Source organism: Xenopus laevis, chromosome 5L, assembly GCF_017654675.1.
Source record: "Xenopus laevis strain J_2021 chromosome 5L, Xenopus_laevis_v10.1, whole genome shotgun sequence".
In the NCBI taxonomy this organism is placed as follows: domain Eukaryota; kingdom Metazoa; phylum Chordata; class Amphibia; order Anura; family Pipidae; genus Xenopus; species Xenopus laevis.
The window spans coordinates 153,108,156-153,130,212 of NC_054379.1; the positions used below are offsets into that span (position 1 = coordinate 153,108,156).

At 40.1% G+C, this 22,057-nt stretch overlaps 1 protein-coding gene across 3 annotated transcripts in view; it reads right to left on the minus strand.

Annotated features, from left to right (window-relative positions):
- LOC108717191 (structural maintenance of chromosomes protein 6) overlaps positions 1-22,057 on the minus strand; it is a 72,320-nt gene that overhangs the window by 40,286 nt on the left and 9,977 nt on the right. For 2 of the 3 annotated variants that reach the window (XM_041563564.1, XM_041563565.1), the window contains exons 4-17: positions 15,789-15,894; positions 15,546-15,682; positions 14,977-15,038; positions 13,325-13,405; positions 11,679-11,780; positions 11,162-11,281; positions 9,491-9,589; positions 7,192-7,338; positions 6,326-6,367; positions 5,730-5,818; positions 5,416-5,580; positions 4,105-4,283; positions 3,501-3,702; positions 724-838 (exon numbers count right to left, since the gene is read on the minus strand). In XM_041563564.1, coding sequence (XP_041419498.1) covers positions 724-838; positions 3,501-3,702; positions 4,105-4,283; positions 5,416-5,580; positions 5,730-5,818; positions 6,326-6,367; positions 7,192-7,338; positions 9,491-9,589; positions 11,162-11,281; positions 11,679-11,780; positions 13,325-13,405; positions 14,977-15,038; positions 15,546-15,682; positions 15,789-15,894 — 1,646 coding nt within the window. The remainder of the gene's footprint in view (positions 1-723; positions 839-3,500; positions 3,703-4,104; positions 4,284-5,415; positions 5,581-5,729; positions 5,819-6,325; positions 6,368-7,191; positions 7,339-9,490; positions 9,590-11,161; positions 11,282-11,678; positions 11,781-13,324; positions 13,406-14,976; positions 15,039-15,545; positions 15,683-15,788; positions 15,895-22,057) is intronic. The other variant, XM_018264026.2, reaches the window with a different exon arrangement.

Sequence of the window (22,057 nt, forward strand, 5' to 3'; positions counted from 1 at the left end):
ATGCATTAAATATGTGTTTGTTATAGTCCCACTAATTTGGGATTTGGCCAAATCCAGATTCCTTCATGAAGATTCGGCCAAATCCTGGACAACCTTAGTTTGTGTATTATTCTGTTTATAGTGACCCACACAGTCGTATTATTCAGGGCCCCACCTGACATGAGGCAATGTGAGAACCTTCTTTCAGGTGGCAGTTTGCAGAAAGTAACTAGGGGTCCCTAATAACTTTAAGATACAATTGTTTTTTTTTTTTTTAAACTGAGGATTTTGTAACTGCAATGCCAGGCCAACAAGTAAAAGGCACCCAAGGAAAGTCACTGATCACCCCCCTCCGCGAAACACTTTATCCAGAAAGCTCCAAATTACGGACTCCATTTTATCCAAAAAATTTTTTAAAATTTTTCTCTGTAATAATAAAACAGTAGCTTGTACTCGATCCCAACTAAGATATAATTAATCCTTATTAGAAGCAAAACCAGTCTATTGGGTTTATTAATGTTTACATGATTTTCTAATCGACTTATAGTATGAAGATCCTAATTATGGAAAGATCCATTATTTAGAAGACCCTAGGTCCCGAGCATTCTGGATAACAGGTCCAGTACCTGTACAAACGCACATCTAGCATATGTTACCACACACAGCCTAGAATCATTCCTCAGGAGAAAGCAGGTAAAAACTAAAACAAAAAAACTATGGCATTTAACTTTGTTATTAATTAACCTTAATTATTAATATCTTCTCGATGCCTCTCATATCAATCAGGCAATTTGCAACAACGGGATGGTCGATTTCCAATCCAGTCAACACAGTTGGATGGTTTGGATGAAATGTGGCTCTGTAAGTAAATATGGCAGGACAAAATCATGACGTTAGAACATTAACTTTATTATTACTGTCATATGCCCAAACCCTAACAATTGTGTGACCTTCTCCAGTCACAAACTCAAAAAGGGGCTAAAGGGGATGTAAAGGCAAAAAAATTTAATTCCATTTTTAATTTGTTTAATGAAAAAGAAACCTATCTCCAATATACTTTGATTAAAAAATGTGTACTGTTTTCATTAGAAACTCGAGTGTATGCAGAGAAATTCCCCCTTCATTTACTTGCTCTGACTGCTGTGGATAGAAAACTTTAGATGGTCCCTAACTGTTCTGCAGGGAAACAATTGTGCTTTGGGACAGCAGGGAAGCAATGTTCAGGGTTATTTTATGTTTTGTTTGCTTAACCTGGCTAGACTTAGCTAATCTCTATATGAAACAACCTCTGCCCCTTCCTTCCCAGCTGTGGGCTGTTCTGTTTATTTCCCAGAGACCGTGTATTTAACAAACAACTATTTCTTATGTAACCTTAACATAATAAATATCTGAATGAAAAGCATGATATAGAGGGAGATTTAGACAAGTTGTTTGTTGACATGTCTTGAGATCTACTGATCACCAGCTAAAGGTCTACTGGTAGATCCCGATCTACCTTTTGGGCACCCCTGGTGTAGAAATTCGTAAAATATATCTTATTTTTTCCTTTTTAACAATGCTGGTGTTCATTACCATGCTCTGAAAGTTTCTAATTCAGTAATAATCATATTAATCTGCACTTTCAGTACATACTGAAAAGCTTCCTTAATGGTAGACAGTGCTGTCTACAGCAGGTGACTTTTAAATCCAGTTTTACTAAGTGTCCAATAGGATTATGGGATGTAATTATGGTCCCTAGAGTGCAGTGGTTTGACTAGATCTTAATGGGCCCCGCAGAAAATTATTTTTCAGGCCCTCAAAATGTCTCGAGGTTGACTGGTTTTTACCAATACTTATTGAAATTGTATATGAATTAGGTTCTCATGGGGCCCCTATACCTCCAGGGTCCCCTACAGCCCCAGGGTCTGCTTCCTCTGTAGTTAAGTCCCTGCTAGTGTGACCTATTACATGCATCCTACTTAAATTGTCATAAGCAGAATCCTAATATGGCCATACATCTAATTTTTCCCTGATTTGCCCACATTGAGCTGGGCGATATCCAGCTGATCCGATCATTTGGCTCTCGGGCCAAGATCAACCATGAAAGCAATACAGGTTGTTGACCAAATCAAGGTGCCAATGTAGTCCGAGCCTGTCTAAATTTTTAATTGTGCCTATAGATATCTGGTTGATTTTTGGGCATATAGTGGTCGGTGTGCATTATACATGGCTCTGCTGACTTGGTCCAGTATGGCCACGCTTTTGATGCAAGCAGGTGTTAGTGGTAGGTATTCATCTCCCCTATCTCCCCTCACAATCACAAAGTTGTACTTTGCACACTGCGGTACAGAGATAATAAGACAATCGATCAAATGCAATGGTTAAAGGGGTGGTTCTCCTTTAAGTTTACTTTTAGTATGTTATAGAATGGCTAATTCTAAGCAACTTTACAAATGGCCTTAATTTTTTCTTTTTTTAATTATTTGCCTTCTTCTTCTGAATCTTTTCAGCTTTCAAATAGGGGTCACTGACCCCATCTAAAAACATATGTTCTCTAAGGCTACACATGTATTGTTATAATCTGTAAACAGAGTGTCACGTTTTGCACCTTATATCCAGAACCCAACCTAAGCTCCCTGGTCTCGGCTCTCACTTCTGCCTTTACCCACCGCCTTTCACCTCGGGAGGAGCCCTCAGCTAATCAGATGCCGCCATGTCTTAATTAAGAGAGAAGCTAAGATAACGGTTCTGGACGAGCAAAGGGGCACGATCGTCTCATCAGCATACTGGAAGGAAGAAAACCACCCGGAACAGGCAGGTCGGGCCAGCACAAGCAGAGAATCTTCAGACAGGCCGGAATCGGATTGAAGAGCGTAGAATAGTCGGAGAAAAGGCAAAGGGTCAGGATTGGAGAAGTCAGAGTAGTAAAGCAGGCAGGCAAGGGTCAATACACAAAGGATCAATAGTATTTACTAAGAATAACACACCTAGGAACAAGGCTAATTGAACCTAACAACGGGCAGTGAGAAATTCAAAAAGGTCCCTTTAAATAGTTTAAATTTCACGCCTTTGCACGATGACGTCATCACGCCAGCGCATGAGGCCGCGTGAGGCCGCGCACGCCATAGAGGAACCGGAACTGCAAGAGAGAGGACGCATGCGGCGGGCTGTGGAAGGGACTATTACAGATTTTATAAGAGACACTGAATTAGTATAAATATATAGTTATGCTATACAACCTTATCAAGCTCATAAAACATCAGATAAACACTGATGTTAGCTGTCATTTTACAATAAAATACTGTTTTCAGTCTTGAATGAAAGCTTCGGAGAACAGTATTTACCATATACCTTCTTCCTTTACATACCTATATACAGTAGAACCCTGATTTTATAGAAAAGAATATTACAGTTTCCTGGAATTTACATGGACTGGACACTTTCACCTTGGAAATGTAAAATGGTGGTTCTACTGTACCTTATCACTTCTCTGGTGATTTTTAGGTACCATTATAGGAGAGGATTAAGCACATTGTACCTACCTTTGTCTAACATCATAGACTTCATTTTGAAACTCGCTGACAATAATTTGCGGTCTTCTGCCTTGTGGGTATTCTCTTGACATTATATTTTGCAGCATTCTTTCATCCTGGTGATTATCACAACAGAAAGCAAACAGGAGTCCTTTAAGACAAGACTCAACTGCAAGTGCCAGCTCTTGGTCTTTCAGATGGATGCAGGCACCTAGGGATGAAAGGAAGGTAAGCAACAAATTTTAAACCCGGCAGTTCTCTCCACTACTAGATATATCGACATCCTCAGCCTTAAATATATTCACTTCTGTGAAATTGTGCCTGTGCTATCCCCAGAACCCTATATCCAGCAAATAGGGTTTTTATTTATTTTTAACTTCTTTTTTTCTGGCTTAAGTACCCAAAACTTCTAGGCAGAGAACTGAAAGTCACATTGCTGCCCACTTTTCTCTATACGAGTGTGAAAAGGCCTGGTTTCCTAAAGCAGATATTGGATCCTGGGGTGGTATATGTACAGTTTTGATAAGGGTATAAAGTGCAAAAAACATTGATTACATCCTGTCTTGCAGGTAGTAAATGTCAGAAAGAACTAATCGCTATTAGAAAGACTCACCCAATGGTCCAAAAGGCTTTTTTCTAAAGCGGCCTTGTTGATAAGCCTCGTCAACTGCAGCTACAAGGGCCGGCATATTCTGCCCAAATCTCTTTAACTGGTCTGTCTTACTCTCATGTAGCTCCCTCAGCTTTCGCTTGTGCTGTTCCATCCATTGTTTAACATTCCGCTCTTCATTTCTGTTTCAATTAGAAATAAACGCAATAAGTAATGCTCTGTGTCCTCTGTACGTCTCAAACATCCAAATTTTATTTGGGCACATGAACAACAGACAGTAAGGATAATGGGAAATCGTTGGATTTTTCATTGTTCTGTAGCAGAGAATTTCCTCAGGCACAGTAGCAATGATGCAATGGGTGGATTTGTCTTGTCTTTGGGACAAATCGAATCCCCATTAAAGAAGAACTAAACCCTAAAAATTAATATGGCTAAAATGTAATGTTTTATATACTGCACTTATTGCACCAGTCTAAAGTTTCAGCTTGTCAATAGCAGCAATGATCCAGGACTTCAAACTTGTCACAGGGGGTCACCATCTTGGAAAGTGTCTGTGACACTCACATGCTCAGTGGGCTCTGAGCAGCTGTTGAGAAGCTAAGCTTAGGGCTCGTCACTAATTATCCAGCAGAAAATGAGCTTCCCCTGTAATATAAGCTGATGCTACAGGTTTGCTGATTATTAAATTCTGATGCTAATTGCACTGGTTTCTGTGCTGCCATGTAGTAATTATCTGTATTAATTACTAATCAGCCTTATATTGTGACATTTCTATTCTATGTGTACTGTATATTGTGAGTGGGGCCCTAAGCTCAGTAAGTGACAGCAGCACAGAGCATGTGCAGTGAATCAGCAGAAAAGAAGCTACTGGGGCATCTTTGGAGACACAGATCTTTACTGCTAAAGGGCTATGGTTGCCTCGGGCAACCAATGTACAACATTTCTAGCCTACATCTTTAGTTAAGCTTTATTTCTCCTTTAAGTATGGCACACATGCACAGCTTTTGCTGAAAACTGCAGCCAAATGTTATGTTTGGCTCTCTATGCACCTGCAGGATGAAAACTTCACAACTGAGAGTAACTTTCTATACCATTGCACTTATGTAACAAGATATTTGGCTTTAAATAGTAAAAACCAAAGACATTAATAGGTGAGTTGCCTGTAGCAGCAGCACTATACTGGTTCAGTAGTTGGTAAGGTGCTTCTAAACCTGGTAGTGCTGAATACAGTGGAATCTACAATCCGTTGAATTTAAACCTTTTCTAAATTCTGCAACCTGTGTCATTAAATCATAAAAGATTATCACTTCATACGCAATTGTGGTGAGCTCTTCTTTATGCTTCTCTATCGCCTGTTGAAGCTGATCGATTTGCTGATTGGTGGTAATTTCTTTATCATCAAGTGCTTTCTTCCTCTCCCTCATTTGGGCTATATCTCTTTGCCGGGCCATCATTTCACCCTCAGAAGCATTATCATCACTAAGACAAGAAGATAAAAAACAATGCCACGATCATCAATACAATTCTTTGTGGGTCCCATAAACAAAAGAACAAGAATTCTTGCGGCAATGTCCTTATTGATCAGTTCTTTTTGTACTGAGAGATGAAAAACATAAAATGTCTTCTACCTTTTTTTCAGTTCTTCGATGCGATTGCAGAGTTGTTCTGTGTCTTTTTCTAAGCGTTTAAATTCCAATATATGCCGGTTAAACAAAACCTAGGAGGATAAATTGTCCTTGTTACTGAACATTTCCAAATGGTAAACAAGAATCCAACAAATCTGCAGCCACAACCCACCTTCTGCTCTTCTGGTGCCAATGAGTAGATTGTGTGTATTATTATAACATAAAGGACGGGTGATAAGAAAAGTTGTGAGCCAGTCAGAGGGAAAATAGATACTTAGGTTAGGCTAAACCTACAAGCTGAACTTGCACCACCTTCTCAGGAGCCCGGAAAAACAAAAAGCGAGGGAAATAATTTCATGTTACAGTTGAGAATCATTAGGGCCGGTGATTAACCTGCTAACCTTCTATTTGGAAAGAGTGGACCCTTCCTGAAGCAGAGACAGCAGAAATAATGAATGCCCAATGACTTCATCTGCCTTTTTGTAGTAACATACAAATAAATCTACATCCAGATTATGAAGAGAGACAATGACAGCAGTAAAGTAAACACGATGACCAAAATTTAAAATGTTAGTCCCAATATAGGGAATCAAACGTACCTGAGTGAGGTTACATTGAGGGGGAGCCACATGAGAGACACCCTGAAAAAAAGCTTCTGACATTAGCCCTAAATTCCAGCTGCTAAGGATAACAAAAAGCCTTAAACAGGGTATTCACCTTTAAAGTTATCAGAAAAAACAATTGCCACTGAAAGCAGCATTTGCTTAACTTTAGGTTCTTGCTTTTTAAACAATGTTGCAAAAGTCTTAGTTCCTCAGCAAAATCAGCTGCCTTGTCTTACATTGTATCAACAGTCTGTGCCACCAGGGCAGAGAATAGAAAGGGATATACAAATAACTTTAAAACCATAGAAAATGTGTCATGAATGTATATTGCAAAGTTGCTTAGAATTGTGTTTTCTTTCATTAGGCAAAACATTTTTTTGGTTTGACATTGCCTTTTTCCTGGCCAATGAGTCTGTATTAACCAGTACAGGTATGGGACCTGTTATCCAAAATGCTCGGGACCTGGGGTTTTCCGGATAAGGGATCTTTCTGTAATATGGATCTTCATACCTTAAGTCTACTAAAACTTTAATTAAACATTAATCAAACCCAATAGGATTGTTTTGCCTCCAATATGGATTAAACATACCTTAGTTGGGGTCAAGTATAAGTATTGTTTCATTACTACAATGTAAAAGGAAATCATTTTTAAAAATCTGAAATATTTGATAATAATGGAGTCTATGGGAGACGGACTTTCCGTAATTCGGAGCTTTCTGGATATCGGGTTTCCGGATAAGGGATCCTATACCTGTACATGCAGAACAAAATCTAGTGGTCCTATAATGAAAACAAATGACATGTTATTGTGCAAGAATAGATACACTGGTCATGCTTTCAAAGAGAGAACCAAGCTTTACCTCAGCATTATTATAGGATTTTGTTTTTTTTTGAACATCCCCTTTTAGAGCTATGAGCTGGGGCTTGAGCGCTACAGCATCCTGGGTGATCTTATCAAGCTCCTCTTGTTTAGCACGGAACTTCTCTTCAGCATTATTTACTTTGTCCTGAAACGTAAAGAGATTTTTTAAACTTATCTGCAACAGAAAGCGTGAGGGTGGCCATACATGGTCCAATAAATCCTGACTCCGCAATGAGTTGGCAGCTTATTGGCTCATTTGTAGGACCTGCTCATCCACATGCACCCCCATCAGATGTCCAAAAGTGTCCAGATATCTATTAAAAAGATTTAAAAATCCCTGCAGGTGAGAATCACACCTTTGCAGCCCACACTATGGCCTTTCTATATCTCAATCTCTATTGACAGTGCTGAACCCGTGCACTAAAATCTTGCTAAACCCAAATGCGTGTGGAGTATCTACCAGCCTTATAGACTACAATATTGACTAAACGAAAAAGAAACATCCTGTATAGTATAGGTACAGAATGCCCTTCAAAAAAGATCACCCCATCTGCAGAAATGTCAACAAATAACACCTTTAAACAAAGATTTTAAAAAAGTTTAAAACATTAAAACTATTGGAATTTCTTGTGTGTGTGTATATATATATATATATATATATATATATATATATATATATATATATATATATATAGAGAGAGAGAGAGAGAGAGAGCCAGAATACATGCACAAATGTAACAGATGCTGCCTGCAAGACGGCAGCTCCATGTGAAAGTAACACTCAACTTTGGATTTAATAAGCTGCTGGTATAACTGCAGCTGACAGAGATTTATTAAAGAAGACATCAAAACAAGATGCATTACACTCCTCTAAAAATAGATGAAATGTACTTTAAAATGTTGTATTTCCGCTGATTTATTGAAAATTTCCCCCCAAATCCTACTAGTCCACTCCCATTTGTTCCTTCTGGCTGAGTTCTGTGGATGAGCAGGGGAGCAAGTGGCACTCATCACACTGCACTGTAGGACAGGAACCAATCAGCAGCTAGGCTGACCTGATAGGGAACTGAAGCCTGTTTTGGCTTGTGTTTGTACTGTGCTTCTGCCAATGACCATTAGGTCTCATTTGAACATCAGACAGGGACCGTAGCAGAACTATAATTAAGGGGACATATGTTAATGGTATTCAGACACCCACAGTTTCCAATTCAGTGTTTCTATACAGACTACACGGTTAATTAAATTTTTCGGCACAGGGAATGTAACCCACACAAGGAATTTGTTTGACGCTGCTCACCGTTTAAGGCTAGTGGCCCAGGTGCTTAATGCCCCGGACCAGGGACTGGCAATCTGTGGGTTCTGGCAAATGCCAGAGGGGCTGCTATAAGGTCCCATAGAAAGTCAGTATTTAGTGGGCTGGTGGGGGCTGTTTGGGCCTCTGTGTGAGCTGATTGGGCCTCTGTGTACCTGAAATGCCAGGGCCTATTTTAATTCTCAGTCCGGACCTGCCCCGGACCCTGCACTGAAGTTCCACAATTATCCACGTCCTATCGGCTCCCCGTAATCTACCATAAATCACTTAAAGAAATAGTATACTTCGAGTCTTACCCCGTCCACGTTGTGACCCGGGTGCCGCTGCTCCGAGTCCGCCACTAAGGAGACGTTTCAAAGCACACCAAGATTTGTGGCAGCGCACACCGGCATCTTGGAAGAATCGCCCAAATATACCTTTTAAATAGGGATGGGCGAATTTGACCCGTTTCGTTAAAAATTCGCCGCCGGCGAAATGTCGCAGACGCCCATTAAAGTCTATGGGTGTCAAAAACATTTTGTTGTGCGACGAAATTTTGGTGACGCGCATCTTTTTTTTTTTTGACGCACGCCGCCATACAAGTCTATGCCCGTCATTTTTTTGGTGAAACGAGGCGAAAAAATTCGCCCATCCCTACTTTTAACCATAACCTCGAGAGTGGGCGATTCTTCTTCTTCTGCCGGTGTGCGCTGCCACAAATCTTGGTGTGACACATGTTAATGGTCATTTTTAGCTGAAACCAGCACCATCTATTGTTCATTATTGTCTACAGGATTAGGGGGGATTTCAATTGTCATATACAGTATGTCTTCTTTAATTTTAATTTAGTTTCAGTTTGTTATGAGCTGATCACATGAACACGTTTGGATACTGCCAGTTATATTGTTGCTGTCAGCTATTTTTTCTTTTATTTTGTTGGGGGGTTTTTATATGTAAAAGATCCCCAAAAGTTCTTCCTCCAATATATAAAAAGAAGAATATATACCTGGCATTCATTTATCTTCTGTTCATACTTCACTGTGCTTCCTTCCTCGGCCACAATTTGCTCTTTTATTGGGTTAATCTGTTTTTCTGCCTCAATTACCTAAAAATAAAAAATGTATTAAAAATTTTAATTTAAAATGGAACAACATATGTGGATTTCTCCTGGAAACAATCCCCTACAGTGAACTGGGGCCCATAGCCAACACCCTCATTATTTTAACAGCCCCTCGCACCACAGGTACCTATTTATTTAAAGCACTTCCATGGGACCAAACATTTATGTTACATTATATACATAATATAAGAAGTATGAAGGAATAAATAAGGTCAGTCTTCACTTTACACTAGGTTGGACAGTCAATTGTCATGGGGTAAACCTGGCTGAGGGGGTCTCATATCAGCTTCTGAGGTGGAAAGTTGTGTTGTGGGCTGACTCCATACACTGTAACCTATAATTTAAATGGGTCAGGGTCACTAACAGTAACTTGTCTTACTGATGACATGAGGTTTTTACCAATGGCATTGATACACAGGGGCAGATTTACCAAAGGTCGAGGTGAAGTTTCGAAGTGAAAAAATTCGTATTTCGAGCGATTGTTTGTATACTTCGACTAGGGAATAGTCATACTTCAATTCGAATTTGAAAAAACGTAAAAATTCGAAGGTCGAATTTTTTTGAAGTAATGTCTCTTTAAAACGTCGACTTGACCATTCGCCACCTAAAAGTGCTGTTTTAGCCTATGGGGACCTCCTACAACCTGTATGGAGGCAATTGGGGAAGTTTGGGAGATCAAAGGTCGTAGTTAAAAATCGAAGTACGATCGTATGTTTCAAAGTAGGCCGAATTCGCCCCACTTCAACCCCAAAAAACCTTCGACCTCCATTCTTTGGTCTTTTTTAATTCAAAAGTTTTTTTTAACTTCGACCTTTGATAAATATGCCCCACAATGTAAGAAATCTACTTTGAGAGAATTTTGTCCAATTGCTTATTGCTTATCTGTTATTGTTTAATATTATTTAGAAGGAAAGGCTAAAATTAAGTAAGCTTTATCAGAAAGGTCTATATAAATACATCAGTAAACGAGTGAATCCTCTGTAAAAAGAAACACAGCATTTCTTTCCTTCTATTGTGTACTCATGGGCTTCTGTATCAGACTTCCTGTTTTCAGCTTAAACCTCCAGGGCAGGGCTTGAGCATGCTCAGTTTGCTCCTCTCCCCCTCCCTCCTCCCATCCCTGCTGTAATCTGAGCCCAGAGCTGTAAGTGAGCAGGGAGAGACTCAGGCAGGAAGTGATTTCACACCAAGCTTATATGGCAGCTTCTATCCTAAACAAACAGAGACAGTGTCTAGAGCTGTTTACTCAGGTATGGAAAAGCATTCTGCAGAATAAATATAGCGTTCTAGCTTGCACTATTGCGGCTAATCTGTTGGCAATAAACTGACTTGGAGCTTTAAACAACTTTAAAGACTGGAAAATTGTAGTATTTCTACTCGGGATAAAATAGAATCTGATGCATATTTAATACATATCCTAAACTGTAAATTATAATTTTGAAATATCCAACCTATTCATTAGAATTTATTACCTTTAATCATTACACAGGAGAAATAGGGAGAAATGTGTCTATGTGTAAGTTGAAAATAGGTCACAGTCCTATGAAAAAAGCTCACCTGGGCCCAAGCCATCTCATTCTTTAGATCTTCCAGTTTTTGTTTCTTCTCTCCCAGCGAGGCAATGTTTTTAAACTTCTCCTCTTTTTGTTTGCACTCCTCCTTCAGGTCACAGAGTCTCTAGAACCAAAAAAAAAATGCAGAGCATTATGATTTGCATTTATAAAAGAGGCATTGCCAGACTTCAGGACAACTGCACACGTTTTTCAGAGCAAACTATTTACACAGATTTTATTTTAACAATGAACTGTTACTTTAAGCTCTGCACAGTAGTGATGTTCGGGCCAGCCCAATACCCGCGGGTGGAGGGAGGGTGGCTATCGGGCGGGTGCGGGTTGGGTTTACTACTGCACAGGCCTTAGCTGTCTCTACTAATGACAAACAAAATTACTTACTTGCCTCTAGTTATTGGATTTCATTTTCCAAAACTGCTTAGACCCTTTGTTCTGGTAGTGTAGATGCTAACCACTGAGCAATGTACTACATTTATACACCTCAGAGACCAATCTTCTCTTACCTCACTACCATGTTCAACTTGATCATGAGTCGTGGACTTTGTTTCCATGATGTAAGTGTAATCTTCCATCATCTGCTCTAGCTGTGTTGCTTTCATAAAGAACTGCATAACAGAAAATGGCAGGTATAGGTAGGTGAGGAATATCAGATTATGCATGTTTTGGGAAAAGTCCCATAAAGTAATACGAAAACAACAATGAAGGTTGATTATTTATTTGTGGAAGAATTGAAGGGTTGGGATTGTAAATGAGGCTCAGAAGGATAAAAGAGTAAACTTTGCAGTGGAATGCATTCTAAAATGAAGTAAAGCATGAAATCAGAGGAATAAATGTGGCAATGGGATACCCCATAGACTGAGATGGAAAATAAATAAAAAAACATATGAATTTGGCAGAGGGAACATTAGAGAACGAGGCAGAGCACAGATGAGAAATAGGAGTGTGGCAGTGAGAAGCATTATAGGAGAAGGAAAGTTACGGAGGCATTTTATTGCCAATAGATTCCATGCAATAGTGCAAGCTAGAATGCTATATGTATTCTGTAGAATGTTTTACCATACCTGAGTAAAAAGCTCTAGAAGCTCCCTGTTTGTTCAGGATATCAGCTACAATATTAGCTTAGTGTGACATCACTTCCTGCCTGAGTCTCTCCCTTCTCACTTATAGCTCTGGGCTCAGATTACAGCAGAGAAGGAGGGAAGAGGAGCAAACTGAGCATGCTCACGACCGGGGCAATGAGGTTTAAGCTGGAAACAGGAAGTCTGATACAGAAGCCCATGAGTACACAATAGAAGGAAAGAAATTCTGTGTTTCTTTTGACAGAGGACTCAGAGCAGCATTACTTTGAGGGTTTACTGGTAAATTTAGGTGGACCTTTGTGATATGGCTTACTTCGTTTTAACCGTTCCTTCTCCTTTATGGAAAGATGGTGCTACTAGTGAGGGGTATAAGTGTGGCAGTGCAACACAATATAAAGTAAAGCAGAAACTCCATTTGTGAAAGGTGTGAGATACATTATAAATTGATTTGGATCAATAATATGGCCATTTAGTAAGAGGATTCACTATATCAGATGTCACATAGGTGCAAGAGCAGACCTGCACAGTGAGAAAAAATTGTAGGGAAATAAGTATGAGGGAATGAAGGCATGGGTAAAGTCAAACACTCTTAACATGCAAAGAGTTTGTGATGCTGGGCAGATTGTTTTGTTAAAGTGATTGACAGGTATAGTGTAGAGGTGCAGACTGGAAATAGAAGAGTATATAGTCATTTTATCGCTACTCACAGTGGGACATCATAAAGGCATGGGGGAAAGGCAACTAGTGGCACATAAAATAAAAGGAAGAAACAAGAGGAGATACAGATATCAGCATCATCAGCCTTCAGGTTACAGTATACTGAAATCCATGCAGTATAATTCATTTCCAAAAGAGGGTTATTAAAAAGATAAGTGCCATGCACAACGGACACATTTACAACCTAAACATCAACAGAAAGAACTATTGAGAGAATAAATAGCAGCATAGGTCAGAATTTATCACCCCATTTAGCAGTGATATCCAGGGGTTTTTGGTGCTTTTACGTTGAGATATGGGTTTGTTACAGAATGACAGACATGACTTTATAATAAGTTTAGTTCTCTACTCACCTTATACTTATCAGATTCATTCTTAGACTGTAGGAAATGTTTACTCATCTCTTGAGTTAGAACAGACACCGGGTTATCTACCTATAAAAGGAACACTGCAAAGTATCAAGTTAAAAAGTTTTACCTTTACAATAATACTCGCTCATCACTGCTGCTGAGGCAGAATTTTTTCCTTTACTAAGAAGCAGCTGCTGATGGAGGAAAATATATATTTTCCAAAAAGGACCCACATGATTAAAAATCCCTGAGTGGGCAATTGCATATGGCGGGTGCTTTAGCATGTCCCAAGTGAAGATAGCAACACTGCCTGCGTGGGCCTCTTCTCCTCTTCTCTTGTCTGGACAAAGAGCAATTTCTAAAAATTTACTCTCAAAACAAATCACTTTAGGAAAATTATCTTAAAGGAACAGTAACAGCAAAAAATTCAATTGTTTTAAACGAATGACAATATAATGTACTGTTGCCCGGCACTGGTTGCTTTAGAAAAACTACTATAGTTTATATCAGGGGTCCGCAATCTTTTTTACCCATGAGCCATATTTACATGTAAAAAGAGATGGAGAGCAACACAAGCATGCATAAAGTTCCTGGGAATGCCAAATAAGTGTTGTGATTGGCTATTTGGTAGCCCCTATGTGAACTGGCAGCATAAAGGAGGCTCTATTTGGCAGTATGTCTGTTTTTTATGCAACCAAAATTTAACTCCAAGCCAATAATTAAAACATAAGCACCTGCTTTCAGGCCACTGGGAGCAACATCCAAGGGGTTGGTGAGCAACATGTTGCTCACAAGCCACTGGTTGGGGAACAGTGGTTTATATAAACAAGCTACTGTGTAGTCATGGGGACAGCCATTCAAGCTATAAAAAAGGAACAGGTTATACAGCAGATAACAGATAAGCTCTGTAGTATACAGAGTTTATATAAACTATAGTAGTACTTATCTGTTATCTACTGTGTATCATGTGCTTGAATGGCTGCTCCAATGGCTACACAGCAGCTTGTTTATATAAACTATAGTAGAGTTTCTGAAGCAAACACACTAGTTTTACCAGTGCAGGGCAACAGTACATTATATTGTCATTCCCTTAAAACAATTTCATTTTTTGGTGATACTTTTCCTTTAAGTAGTTAAAACTTTAAAGGAGAATTCAACCTTTAATAACCCCCTCCCCTACCCTGGGTAGACCCCCTCCCTCCTACCCCCAGCCTACATGCCCCCCCCCCCGGGCAAATGCCCCTAATTTTTAACTTACCCCTCTGTGCAGATTCTGGCCTCGAAGTTCACAGCAGCCATCATCTTCTTCTTCAGTAATCTTCGTGTCTTGACGGCATTTTCGGTGCATGCGCAGTTGGAGTAAATTTCTGGTTTCGAACAACTGCACATTAGCTGAACATTTTTGTGACTTTCGGCGCATGCGCAGTGGTTCGGGACCGTAAATTTACTCCAACTGCATATGCGCCGAAACTTATGAAAAAGACCGAAGAAAGAAGATGGAAAGAATCTGCAAGGAGGGGTGAGTAAAAAATTAGGGGCATTTGTCAATCTGCCCTATTAGATATGTTGTCAAATTGGCTAAATAGTTTTTGCTTGGCCACTGGGTAGATTGGACAGATCTATTTCCAGGTTTACACAGACAGTTCTCTAATTACCTGTATATTGAAATAATCAAGGATCGCTGTAAGCTCCTCTTTCTTGTTTGAAACTATAGCACCTACAAGGAAACAAATGTGTTAAGATTCCAGTTGCACATCACTGCTGGTTTAGTTTAAAGGAACAGTAACACAAAAAAAAAAATAAGGTTTTTAAAGTAATGAAAATATACTATATTTGTACTGTTGCCCTGCACTGGTAAAACTGATGTGTTTGCTTCAGAAACATTACTATTGTTTATATGAACAAACTGCTGTGTAGCCATGGCAGAAATTAAAAAAAAAGGCTATATGGCACAGGTGGATAACAGATAACACATTATGTTCTACAGAGCTTATCTGCTATCTGCTGTGTAACCTGAGCCTTTTCTCCTTTAAATGGCTGCCCCTATTGCTACACAGCAGCTTGTTTATATAAACAATAGTAGTGTTTCTGAAGCAAACACACCAGTTTTACCAGTGCAGGGCAACACTGCATTATATTTGTATTACTTTAAAACACTTTAATTTTTTGATGTTACTGTCCTTTCAGATGCAAAAGTGAGTTACTGTCTGCTGTCCATCTGTACCTGTTGCACTTTTCAGCTTGTATGTGCGGCTACCCTCAGTAGTTAGTCGCTGCTGTACTGTTATAGAGTTTCCAAACACATCAGGTCTGTAGGCACCTTGCCCTCTGTTTCGTAGTGTAATAGAGATCTCTGCAAACCTAAAGGGAATTTTTTAGAAAATTGGAGATTCATAAGTGTGCAGTTATATTTATATATATTCTGGCAGGTTTTTTAAGATATGATTTTTCTTTAATTAGCACTTACCTTTCTCCATTCTTGATGAATCCCTTTATTGATGATCCTCTGTTGGTAACAATGGCTTTTCCACCCAAGCCCACAATGAGAGCCGTCAATACTGCACTTTTGCCACCTTGGAAAAATAATGAAAGAGGGAAATTCAGTCTTGGAACTGAATAATTTAGCTTTGTTTTAGGGATACACCGAATCCACTATTTGGGATTTTGACAAATCTCTGAATCCTTCCTGAAAGATTCAGGCAAATACCAAACCGACTCCGAATCCTATTTTGAATATGCAAATTAGCGGCGGGAAAGGAAAAAGTGGAAACCATTTTTTTTTACTTCCTTGTTTTGTGACGAAAAGTCACATAATTTCCCTTCCCGCCCCGAAGGTGCATTGTTCTTAACTTAAAGGGATACTGTCATGGGAAACATTTTTTTTTCAAAATGAATCAGTTAATAGTGCTGCTCCAGCAGAATTCTGCACTGAAATCCATTTCTCAAAAGAGCAAACAGATTTTTTTACATACAATTTTGAAATCTGACATGGGGCTAGACATATTGTCAATTTCCCAGCTGCCCCAAGTCATGTGACTTGTGCGCTGATAAACTTCAGTCACTCTTTACTGCTGTACTGCAAGTTGGAGTGATATTACCCCCCTCCCTTTCCCCCCCAGCAGCCAAACAAAAGAACAACGGGAAGGTAACCAGATAGCAGCTCCCTAACACAAGATAACAGCTGCCTGGTAGATCTAAGAACAACACTCAATAGTAAAAACCCATGTCTCACTGAGACACATTAAGTTACATTGAGAAGGAAAAACAGCAGCCTGCCAGAAAGCATTTCTCTCCTAAAGTGCAGGCACAAGTCACATGACCAGGGGCAGCTGGGAAATTGACAAAATGTCTAGCCCCATGTCAGATTTCAAAATTGAATATAAAAAAATCTGTTTGCTCTTTTGAGAAATGGATTTCGGTGCAGAATTCTGCTGGAGTAGCACTATTAACTGATGCGTTTTGAAAAAAAACATGTTTTGCGATGACAGTATCCCTTTAATAAGAGTATTCCTAACCATCTCAACATACCTTTCTCAACTCTTGACACTACATCTTCTTTCACTCCACAACGTTTCCTAAAATTAACTTAATAAACTTTACTTAAAGTTTTAAGTCTTAGTAAACCGTTGAATAAAACTTGATAACATACTTAATAAGGATATTATTTATTGATAAACTTAAATTCCTTACTATTTACCTTACAATAACATTGTAAGGCTTACAATACAGAAAATTAAATCCTCTGCCAACACTAATGTGAGCAATGGCCTTGCATCTCTTTGGAAAGTTTGAGTAAGTCAGGTTTGTGTGTTGTTGTTTTTAATTTTAGGCACGATTCCAGGTTCTCATCAATAAGACGACTTCCCAATTTACTTTTGATACGATTCAAGCTTGAAAATGATTGTTCACATAAATATGTAGACCCAAATAAGGAAAGAACAGCAAACGCTAGTTTTTTCAGTTGATTATATGAGTCAGGAATACTATTCCAGGTGTTAAAAATTAACATATCTTCCTTCTCCAGGTCTTTCAAAGCAGACCACTTGTGCTGTGAACTAAGTTCCCATTTGTTTTTCTCCAATATTTCTATATCAGCAGAAAGATGTTCAAATTTCGAGCTCCACAGTTCTTTGTTTTTTAAATCCAGCAATTGCATTTCAAAGTTGCCAATCTCAATATTAAAGGGAGAAAAATGTAATTCTGTTACAGTAGCATCAAGAGGTTTTTTAACAAAAGCTTTGCTGTTTCTGAATTCCTGAAACCTTTTGAGAAAAGCTTCCCTCATATTTAAAAGTGTTGTTTTGAAATAGCAAATGAAATAGCAAATGTCAATTTCAGAATTATTTTCTTGGCGATGTTTCAACAGGCTTAAAAAAGTGAATCAAAGTTTCTCTTTCAAAATCTTGAGCAAAAACAGATAATTTGTTTTCGAATGAAATAACTTCTTCTAACATAGAAAAAATTGTTTCCTTTCCCCTGTAGTTTACGATTAAGCTAATTTAGATGGGATGTAACGTCTACCATGAAATACAATTTTTGGATCCACTGATCGTTCGTTAGTTCTGGATAGCGAACACCCTTCTCAAGGAAAAATGCTTTAATTTCTGTTGATAAGGAAGCAAAACGTTTCCTCTTGATAACCAACGTACCTTGTTATGCATCAGAAGATCTGCAAACTAAAAATTCTCTTAATTGGCGATGATTAAGAGCTTTAGCTATAATGGAGTTGATAATCTTAATCACCAATTCCATAACTTTGCAAATATCTTCTGGAAATGTCTGCGCACAAAGTGCTTCTTGATGTATGATGCAATGGTAAGTAAGTATCTTGTGATTCATTTTTTGTTTCATAATAGCAACAAAACCTTTTCTTATGCCGGTCATACTTTTTGCCCCATCTGTTGAAATTGAGACAATTTTATCGAGTGGAATATGATGTTTTTCAATGCACTTAATTACAGCATTTGCTATATCCTCTCCACGTGTTTGACCTTTGAGTGGCAATAATCCTAAAAGTTCTTCTTTAGGACCTGTAGTTGAAATAAATCTTACAAAAAGTGAAACTTGCGCTGTATCATTTAAGTCACAAGACTCGTCAACTGCTATTGATAAAGCTGAAACCAATTTAAGATCTTCAACTTGCTGGTTGGTTATATTGGAAGACATTTTGACTGTTCTATCTTTCACTGTTTTAGCAGACAATGGCAACTCTTTAATTTTTTTTAGAATATCTTCTTTGTTCTTAAAATCCCTAAATAACTCTTCCGATGCATTTATAAAACAAAGTTGTATGTATTCGCCACCTGCATATGGTTTTCGTCTTTTAGCAATCTCTAGACTAACCACAAAATTTGCAAAATTAACATTGTTGGAAGATTGCATCCTGATTAAATACAGAACTTGATTTTTCTTGACTGTTCTGTAGTTCCTCAACGGCTTTCTTCCTTGCATCACCGACACCGATCACCGTGTTTAGTTGTAAAGTGTCTCTCCAAATTTGATTTCTTGTTATGCACCAATTTTTCCTTACAAATAAGACAGGTCGGAAGGCCTTTCAATTTTGAATAAACGCAAAAGTCTTGGTCCATTTAACTCTAAATTCACGGTTTTCATCTTCCGTTTTTCGTTGCTTTTTCTTTGTAGCCATGTCAAACAGGGCACCTATAAAAACGTTTCATTTTAAAATAAAGCCACCAACACCAAATAATGAAAACTCTGTCTACGATTGATTGAACAAAAGTACCTGTAGATCCTACAGTGTAGGTCAGGATTTGCGGCTTCACAGCAGATTCACCTGTGCGGGATTTGCGGAATTGACTGCTGCTCATGAGAATGCAGACTGTCACAGGCTCACTCGTGCATGAAACTGCACTGTGTATCCCGTCCACACCTGCGTCTCCCGTAGCGGCTAGCCGCTAGCGGTGCCTAAAGACCACCCCCTTTTGCCACGGGCAACGAAAATGCGACCGCACTGTACGTGCGAGCCCACAACTGGAAGAGCCAAATTCAAGGGGCTAAAGAGCCAATTGTGGCTCGCGAGCCGCGGTTTGCTGACCACTGCTTTAAACCACTTTCATTTTTTGGTGTAACTGTTAGTTTAAAGGAGAATTCAACCTGTAATAAAAAAAACCCTCAACCCTACCCTGGGTAGACCCCCCTCAATCCTCCCCCCCGGGCAAATGCCCCTAATTTTTGTGTAAGAAATTAGGGGCATTTGCCCAGGGGGGGGGCAGGTAGGCTGGGGGGAGGAGGGAGGGGAGTCTACCCAGGGAAGGTTTTTTTTATTAAAGGTTGAATTCTCCTTTAAGACGTTATGCTAATACTCAGCACCTGCCACATTATTCTGAAAGCAGACCCTGTTAATTATCATAGATTTACCCCTAAAGTTAAGACTATAGGCTTTTGTGGGGCTAAACATACACACAATCATTTAACACAGCTGAGTCTCTTTTAAACTATATGGTTATTTGATTAAAAAATTTGGAGCCCCCCCCTCTGAACTGCAGGGACAGCTCTTAGAAGCAGACCTGAAAAGGAGATTTTGTGTACTCACTGTTAAATCTTTCTCTTCTGTCACTTGGAGGACACAGGGACCATGGGGTATAGCTGGCACATCCAGGAGGGCAGGACACAGCAGAAGAACAAAACTAGCCCCCTACTGGCTATAGCCCCAGCAAGTGGAGCTTAGACCAGTTTGTTCCAAAGTCAACAGGAATTAATAACTTTAAACTAATATAGGTTAACAATCACCGTAACATGTCAGACGGAAAAGTAAAGGCCTCAGTCCAGGGAGGGAAGCCCTGTGTCCCCCAAGCGACTAAATACAAAGAGATTTAACGGTGAGTACACAAAATCTCCTTTTCTCCAGGTCTGCTTGGGGACCATGGGGACATACCAAAGCTGTCTCCTAATTGGAGACAGCTTTGGAGAATGAGGCCTAAGTGGAAGATGCCACTGTGGCCTGAAGCACCTTTCTGCCGAAGCGGGTGTCAGAGGCCGCAAAAGTGTCGAAATGATAGAATTTTGAAAAGGAGTGAACAGATGTCCACGTAGCTGCCTTGCACGGCTGTTCCGCTGATGCTTGGTTTCTGAACGCCCAGGACGTGCTCATCCCCCTAGTGGAATGAGCGGTGAGTCTGCCTGGAGGAGTTTTACCTCATGCCACGTAGGCTCTCTGGATCGCCTGTTTGATCCAGCGGGAAATGTTCGATTTTGTGGCTGCATTCTCTTGGTGAAGGCCTGAAGGAATGACTAGTAAGGAGTTCGCCTTGCGGATGTCCTGAGCTCTGTGCAGGTAGAACTTTAGGGCTCTAACGGGGTCCAGAGAATGTAGAGCCTTCTCCTTAGAATTAGACGGTGCAGGGCAGAAGGTTGGTATGGTGATTTCTTGGTTCAAATTAAACTCTGAGACTACCTTTTGGTAAGAAGGTTGGCATTGTGTCGGAGGACTGCTCTATCATGGTGAAAAACGAGGAAAGGAGGTTTACATGAGAGTGAACTGAGTTCTGAAACGCGTCATGCAGGTCTGTGAACCAGGATCGTTGGGGCCACCTTGGTGCGATGAGGATAAGAATGGTCTGTTCTCGTTGAAGCTTCCTGAGAGTCCTGGGTATGAGTGGAAGGGGTGGAAAGGCATAGGCCAGATGGAAGTGCCACTTTGCTTCTCGAGCATCTGCTGCTAAGGCTAGTGGATCCCTGCATCTAGCCAGAAACGTTGGGACCTTGCGGTTGTGCCTGGTCGCCATGAGATCAACCTCTAGGGTGCCCCACATCTGTGTTATTTCGTTGGAAGATTTCGTCCTTAATGACCACTCTCCCAGGTTTAAGGATTGTCGACTTAGATTGTCCGCTTCCCAGGTTAGGAGCCCTGTGATGTAAATTGTTGACAGATGAACCTGATGAGATTCGGCCCACTTGAAGATGAGTTTTACTTCGTCTAGTGCTTCTCTGCTTCTTGTGCCCCCCTGGTGATTGATGTATGTCACCGCCGTGGCATTGTCGGACTGTATCTTGACAGCTTGACCTTGTAGCATGGATTGCTCGGATCTCGAGCAGATTGATCTGTACTCTCTTTTCCCGTGGACTCCACTGACCCTGAGCTGAGCAGCCCTCGAGTACTGCTCCCCAGCTAAACAGGCTGTCTAGCAGGAGAGTCGGATCTCCTGAAGGAGGGATCTCCTCTTCCAAACCTTCAGAATGTTCCACTGGAGCTCTCGTAGAAGGAATTGGGCAAATGGTACCGCCTCTATGGTAGACACCATGACTCCTAACACCTTCATGCAGAACTTTACTGAGTGTGTAGGCTTTTGCAGGAGCAGTGTTACTAAATCCTGGACATGCTTGACCTTCTCCTGAGGGAGGTAGCTTCTCTGCGTTTGCGTATTGAACTGCATGCCGAGGAAGATTATGGATTGGCTGGGCGTTAGCGAAGACTTCTCCAGGTTTAGGACCCAGCCCAGTCTCTGAAGCATGTCCATGGACGTCTGGAGAGATCTCTGAGCTTCCGTGAAGGAGGGTGCCTTGATGAGCAGATGGCCCAGGTAGAGGCAGAGTGTGACAGGCTAAAGCCTCAAAGTCCCTTCCTTCAATAGGATAGAGAGAGAGAGGATGGCGGAGAGGAGGGTAGCACAGATAATATACGTACTGTGTCCCGTGGCCCTCTCCTCTGTCTTCTGGCCAGTCAGTCTTCACCTGTGACAAGGGGAGACTGCTATAAAACTGGGTGGTCTTGGAAAC